General features: G+C 46.4%; 1 protein-coding gene across 1 annotated transcript; it reads right to left on the reverse strand.

The window, feature by feature from the left end:
* Positions 1–1,019: 1,019 nt before the first annotated feature.
* On the reverse strand, positions 1,020–2,799 carry LOC134438587 (carbohydrate sulfotransferase 1-like). Its single transcript, XM_063188181.1, has one exon. It carries the CDS (start codon positions 2,797–2,799, stop codon positions 1,531–1,533), a length of 1,269 nt encoding a protein of 422 aa, XP_063044251.1. The 3' UTR covers positions 1,020–1,530.
* Positions 2,800–7,431: the final 4,632 nt, after the last annotated feature.

Genomic DNA, 7,431 nt, shown 5'->3' on the forward strand with positions numbered 1-7,431 from the left:
CTCAAATAATAACCATTAAGTCGCTCTGGCTACGCGTGTCAGCCAGGCGTAATGTAGTAGTGATGTAGTGCTGCATATAGCCACGGCTCTCCTCATGTCCCTCCTCCAATCACCTAAAGGACAGGAGAGACGCAGCTGCGTCTCCCCATCTCGCATTTACACCCGGCCGTGCTGCGTGGCAGGGGGGGCGTGTGCCGTGCTAACGATCTCCAGAGTGTATTATTAGCACGCCGCGGTTACGAGGGGGAGAAAAAAAAAGACATTAATTCCTATCACTCGAGGGGATATGTAAACATATCACAAAAGAGGGGGCATGGAGAACATCCATCAGCACATTGACAGTTTCCTGTCACCTTCAGAGAGAAGAATGCTTTTTCGGAAGCATGCCTCCAACACCCCTGAGAATCTCTGAAAAGACACAGAGAGAGAGAGAGAGAGAGAGAGAGAGAGAGAGAGAGAGAGAGAGAGAGAGAGAGAGAGAAAGAGAGAAATAGTGAAATAGAGAATGGGACTCTAGCCATGGCAGTCAGGCAGATCAAAGCCCTTACTCTTTGTGCTCTGCATCTCAATGCCGACCAGCTACAGACCAGCCTGAAATTCTGATGTAATGTGACACACACACATGCGCACGCGCGCACACACACACACAAGCAAGCATGCGCGCACGCACACACACACACAGTATGCGCACACACACACACACACACACACACACACACACACACACACACGCAGGTAAGTATGCACACGCGTGCACGCACACATACAAATACACACACACACACTGCTGTTGACAGGGATTCACCTCTACAAAAATGCATTTAGCCGATTAATGACTGGGGAGGCATCTCATCTAAGTCACTTGTAAGGCCATGTCTGGATAGCTTTCACTGATTGAATCATTTCAAATGTGGATTTTTGTCAGGCTATCTGGCATTATCCCCCCACTGCATCAATCACAAAATAATTATTAAAGGTAAAGACTGCGACATTCAACATTTATTGCACAGTTGCTTTTGTACAGTGTTGTTTCTACGTAATTAATGGTCTTGCACGCTTTTGCTCCGCATTCATTGAGCACATATATGTTGTAACTGTCCTGGATGGAGATGTGGCAACATTCACTGGCATCATTGACGCTATGGCCAGTCATTCGTTATTTGTCATGAGTCTAGGTTGTATAAGAGGTTGCATTTTTTTCTTTTCTGATACCAGTTAACTCATAACTCATGAATGTCTTTTAAAAATTGAAAAAAAAGGAAAAATAAAAGTCCTTCAACATTAAACCCAGATCGGAAACAGCTTACGTACTCCCTGATCTGATTGTTGTTGTTGTGCTCATTCTAAGTTAGCTTGGGAGCCCTAAACAGCAGGCATTCATGGACTGCAAACATCGTAGTGCAAATTTCAAAGGAGATGGGCAGGGGAAACAAATCAAACATCAAAAAGCTGGAAAAAGAAACATTAATAGTCATAAGGCAACAATTATAAATATATCAAAATAGTCTTAGACTTCAACTATCATCTTTGTTATGAAACGGGTACAAAACTCTTGTCCTGCACGAGAGATAGAGACATGTTTTTGAGCTCGTCCGCAGTCTTGACGCTTTTATAGCCAAGAATGTTGAGGATCTTCTGACACACGGTCTGTGTGTAGTCCACCATCTCGATAGACAGCTTCAACCTCCAGCTTTCCGCGTTAGCCGCGGAGTCCCGCACCGTTCCGTACTTGTGTTTGGCCAACAGCTCATTACTCCCCCTGGTGTTGGCCTGTATCCAGTCCACCACGTTTTTGTCCATGGGCAAGCCAAGGTAGTCATACATCTCCTTGGTCTTCTGCAGAGGGTTCCTCGCCAGGTCCTCGTACCGTACGATCATGTACTTCCCTTTCAGCCAGTAGGGGTGGCTGAGGCCCGTGGACACGGAGCTCAGGAAGTCGTCGCACACCATGGTGAGCTGGGTGAGGTCCAAGTTGTAGGGCTTCCTACCCGTGGCCCTCCAGATTCTCCAGAGCCGGTACGTATCCCGAAAGGTCTCGATCCGAGAGGAGAGTATTCCGCGGGGGTCCCTTACCAGCTGGATGACCTTGAGGTTAAGTCGGGGGTCCTCGACCAGTGCGCGCAGGTCCCCGATCTCCGGCACGCGCACGATCTTGATGGCCGTGTGGCGCCGCTCCCGGCAGGATTCCGCGGCAAGCGTCATGTTGAGGTTGGTGCATTTTTTCACGCAGTCTCCTTCCTCTACGTTGGTGTCGGAAGGGCCAAAGGCGTCGCACACGGGCTGCGAGCACAATGCCCGGCTCGCCCCTCGCCGGAACAGCTTGTCCGTCGTGTGATTGGCTGGCGGAGGCTTGATGTAGCTCTCCAGGAAGTGGAGGTCGCAGCCGTAGAGGCTCCGCAGCAGGTCGCGGCTCGCACCGAGCATCACGCGACGGTCGGCGGCATTGCGGCTGTGAGACAGGCGCGGGATCAGCGCCGTCTGGACGTGGTAGAGCGGCTCGAACAGATAGAAGACGTCCGAGTGCTGGTTGAGCAGTTGGCCCACAAAGGAGGACCCACTGCGGGTGGTGGCCAGCACTAGGATGTGAGTCTTACGGGACGCATTGTAAATGTAGTAGGGGTACTCTTCACAGCCACGTTCGAACGGCGTGTCCGTGTCCTGTGCTCCCAGGCCACAGTTCTGGGGACTGGGCATGGGGCAGAGGTGGAAGGGTTTGGAGGTGAACGTCCGGATGGCTGTGTACTGGATGGCAATGGAGGCCAAGGCTAGCAGGATCACAGCCTTCCAGGAACATTGCATGGCTAGGACACTTCATTTAGACACTGCCGGCTGCCTTCTGGTCCTGATGAAGGGAGACAGGGAGATATTTTTTGAGTCAGATATGCAGTGGCAATGCATTGCGCGTAGCCTACAACAGGTTTGCTAAATTCCTCAAAAACAGGACATCTATAACACAAAGCTGGATATAGTCTCTTGCTCATTTATGGCAAATGTTTATGTTATTGCTTCATATGTGCTGGCAGATATGGTCACTCCTGATCGATTGTGAAGGACTGTGACTTATTCATTTTAAATAGAGTGAAATACATGTACTCTTGCCTAGATCACAACTGCATGTCAGGAGTCAGCTTCTAGAAGCCCATGTAAATTGGCAGCTTATTAACAGTGACTAATGACCTATAGACTGTAAGGTGAACGTGATAGCATTAGAACCCATTTGGCATTATACTGAAAATACAACAAATAATTAAAAAGGGAGAAAAATCTTATCCCTGCCTCTAACATCAAAGTAAGCAGCACTCCAATGTATTCCATAAGGAAGTATGAGAAATACATTTAGAGATTCGACCGCTGTGTGCGCAGCAGACATGAGACTATTTGAAAACACCATCTTGTTTAGATATTGGGGGATATGGTTTTGATGCCCGGCGGATATTGTAACCTGCTGCAGACAACCGATCGGACCATAATAACTATCAGGCACAAGATGCCGTTTGACTATTCATGCCATCTACTCGTTGTAGGCGAAGGGACGACTGAGGTATGTGCTAAGGCACAATCACGTCCTAATTGGAGATAATTTGGGGTGTTAGAACGTCAATATAAGAAAGGGTGAACAGTTTGGAAACGTACTGCATCCGTGCACCTGTACGAAAGTTTTTTTTCTCCCCCCGATATTTATCCAAAACTGCTCGGTGGGTGATAATGAGACAAAGATAGAGTTTATTTTCTAGATTATTCGTTGGCTCAAATCAGTGATCTCAAATGACCACAGTAGACAAATGCCTTTAAAACTGTTTCATTTCAATGTTCAAGGCGACTTTCTTTTTAAATATGTAGATTCGACGCAACTTCGTTAAGTGCAAATGCTGTTTGTTACCTGGCTTGTCTGTGTTGTGTCGGGAGACTGTCATAAATCCAAACAAACAGCCGAATCCTTTCGGATAATATCTTCTCGTTTCCCACACAACGCAATATTAACAGGCATCTTGGCGAACAGCGTCAACACAAAAAGAAACATCCACGGGTACATCCATATGGCGGTGCATGAAGAAGGATGAATACAGCACTAAGCATATAAAAAGCCAAATGCTAATGTCTCAGAGAAGAAATGGGTAAAAACATTCCGACATAACACCTCATGTTTCACGTCTAGTCCACATTGCTCCCCCGGGCAGGGTTTTTTGATCTGACTCGCTTCGCTGTCCGCGTGCATGTGAGATACTGTGGGACGCACGGTCTGGACCACCCCTAGTCCCTGCTCTCTCTCTCTCTCTCTCTCTCTCTCTCTCTCTCTCTCTCTCTCTCTCTCTCTCTCTCTCTCTCTCTCTCTCTCTCTCTCTCTCTGCAGCTTTCCCATTCACATAGGCTATAGAAAATAATATGCGTAATGCCCATTCCGATGCGTTTTGACGATAGTCAGTGTTGCATATAGGCCTACTGTACATTTAACCTGCACGACTTAGCATTTTGTTTATTATAAGTAAGTAATCAGTTGCAGTCGAAGTTATAGGGCCCATAGAGCATATAGGCTACCATGTACACATAATTGGACACACAATCCAGTGTGGTTTTTTAAACAAGGTTTCCATTAGCTTGATGGAAAAAGTAAAACTATTTAGAATGGAATTGAAACACCTTTACTTTTCTCTTATGAAATATGAATGTCCTGTTCTAAATCAGCCCTGGAATTGCAAAAGTTAACCAAAGGCTACCGCTATTATGTTTTGTCATTCAGATGAGTTCACATGGCCTACAATACATCCCGCGAAAAAAATGAATCCCCATTTCCTTTTAACACTGCTCCCATTGTAGATATGAGGAAGCATATTGGAGGTCTAGAGCTACTTCCAACACAGGGAAGAACATGTGCACCTACAGGTGTTGATTTTGACTTGACTGTGTGTGTGTGTGTGTGTGTGTGTGTGTGTGTGTGTGTGTGTGTGTGTGTGTGTGTGTGTGTGTTTTAAAGATGATCCAGTTAACCTGTAGCTTGCTCTGTTCTCTCAAGCTTTGTCATGTGCTACCGCTAACTGCATGATTCATGCAAGTTACCTTACCTAGGCCTACTGTAAATATAAAAACATGGTGATGTTGAAGATAAATACATTTTAAGACGCCGCAAGAGACAAACGCCTATAAAAAGGCATTGCCTCCATGAGCTAAAGCCCATCGGGATGGATTTTAGTATAGCAGACACACATACACACACACATTTGAGTTCTCTGCAGGCTCAGCATGAGCGATCCGGATTTGGAGGCATTATAATTTAGGAGGACAGGATGGTGATGATGAGCATGATGATGATGATGATGATGATGATGATGATGATGATGATGATGATGATGATGATGATGATGATGATTCTCGTATAGTGAATATAGCATTTGCTGTTCTTCGCAATCGAGAAAATGATGGGCAAACATTTCTCATGAACATGCACAACCCTAAACGGAATGCCTTGATACAAACAGTACATCCGTTTCATGTTTAATTCTAAGCCTTTGTCTCACACACACCTCTCTGTCTCTATCCATTGTGCTGATTACTTGCCCTGCCCTCAAAAACTGTGCCAAACTCCTGCATTTGGAATAAAATAATCTCCTTTAGCAACCCCCTTTTAGTAATCCCACACATCCTGGGCACGGCCAGAGTCAGATTACGACGGGGCTTTATCTCCCCGGTCTTGTCTTTGTGCTTTATCTGACTTTGCTTCGTTTTACATTTGCTCTGAGTGCTTCCCTAAGCAAGCGGATCACATCCGCACTCACCCTTGGTACATGGGTCAGAGGCACGGAGACAATGAGCAAACGAGAGACGCAGAGAGGAGAAAGTGCGGAAGACAAAAGGGGTGTGGAGTGGGAAGTCTGGGGGGTGCTCTCTCTGGGTGGGGGGGGTGGTGGTTCTGCAGAAGCAGGGAGAGGGAGGAGGGAGACAGAGTACCGTCTGTGAAAGAATGAGAGACATTGGCATTGGGAGAAAAAGTAAGGGTTTGGTGTGCGTGTGTGTGCGTGCATGCTTGCGAGCGTGTGTGTGTGTGTGTGTGTGTGTGTGTGTGTGTGTGTGTGTGTGTGTGTGTGTGTGTGTGTGTGTGTGTGTGTGTGTGTGTGTGTGTGTGTGTGTGCGTACGTGTGTGTGTGTGCATGTGTCTGTGTGTGAAAATGTCTCCCGTCCCTCAGCTATGATGCACCGTCCATGTTAGGGAGTATCAATGAATACGGATCTTGCTATCATGGCTGTCCTAGAAATTTTGCACAGCGCCTATAATCAGTGGTAGTGAAGTCAATTCATTCTACCCAATTAGGTATTGGTTACCTTAGCGAGTGTGCCCAGGATAAAATGCATCATTTTTAAAGTTAAGTGTCCCTGGGCATTAGGTAATCACCTCATTAATCCCACAATGCACCACACGGCACTGGACTGATTTATTACCTGCAGTTTACACATCCATACTTCTGCTAACAGCCCTACAAGCTCTCAATATCTAGATGGGGACAATGGATACAAATGGAAATACTTTGTTGCTTTGTTTTGTTTTTCATTATTATTCATGTTTCATTGTAACATTGCAAACTATACAGTATGGTCTTAAATGCAGACATCAGTGGTGCTAAATGAATTCAAGGCAATGTAAAACAGTATAGGGAATAAATAGCCAAGCACACACACACACACATACACACACATACACACACACACACACACACACACACACACACACACACACACACACACACACACACACACACACACACACACACACACACACACACACACACACACACACACACACAGGGAGAGAGAAAGAGAGAGAGAGACAGAGAGACAGAGAGACAGAGAGAGACAGTTCTTCCAGTCTCCTCCAGGCTGTGTGTGTGATGGTTCTGGTGAGCACAGCACAACGGAGCAGAGAAGATGTTTGCAGGCTACAAAACGCTGCCGTGGCTGAGGCTCTATGTTTGTCAAAGAGGATGAAATCTTCTCCCTGGGACCAAATCATGAAACACTTACAACACAGCGCCGCTGAAGCACATACGGGGCCTGATGAGAGACCAAGGGAGACTGGGCGCCGTGACAAACTTCCCAGCTACCATCATCACACCACCACCACCCGAAGGCCTGAGGCCCAGGCATGCAGACCATGCAGACAGACAATGCGGAACGAGAGCTAGCGAGGCAGCAGCGAGTGAGCGCCGTCCAATTCATTTTCTGGTGTCGTGTTGGTTCTGGTTCTAATTCTCTCAGACTGACCGTGGAGAGGGGCTAGCGGTTAGCTTGAAACAAAAGGGGCCATTTGTTGAGAAGAATTCTTTTTTATTATTATTATTTTCCATGCTGTCTTTGTGGTTGTTTTGGTTTGGGATTAAGAAATTAAACTATGCAGGAAGCTTGATGGGTGGTCTACAGCTTTTATTTATTTTTTGTCTTGAA

This window comes from Engraulis encrasicolus, chromosome 22 (genome assembly GCF_034702125.1).
Source record: "Engraulis encrasicolus isolate BLACKSEA-1 chromosome 22, IST_EnEncr_1.0, whole genome shotgun sequence".
In the NCBI taxonomy this organism is placed as follows: Eukaryota; Metazoa; Chordata; class Actinopteri; order Clupeiformes; family Engraulidae; genus Engraulis; species Engraulis encrasicolus.

Excerpts from the sequence above, each read along its gene's own strand:
- LOC134438587 (XM_063188181.1), bottom strand. The coding sequence starts at position 2,799 with ATGCAATGTTCCTGGAAGGCTGTGATCCTGCTAGCCTTGGCCTCCATT.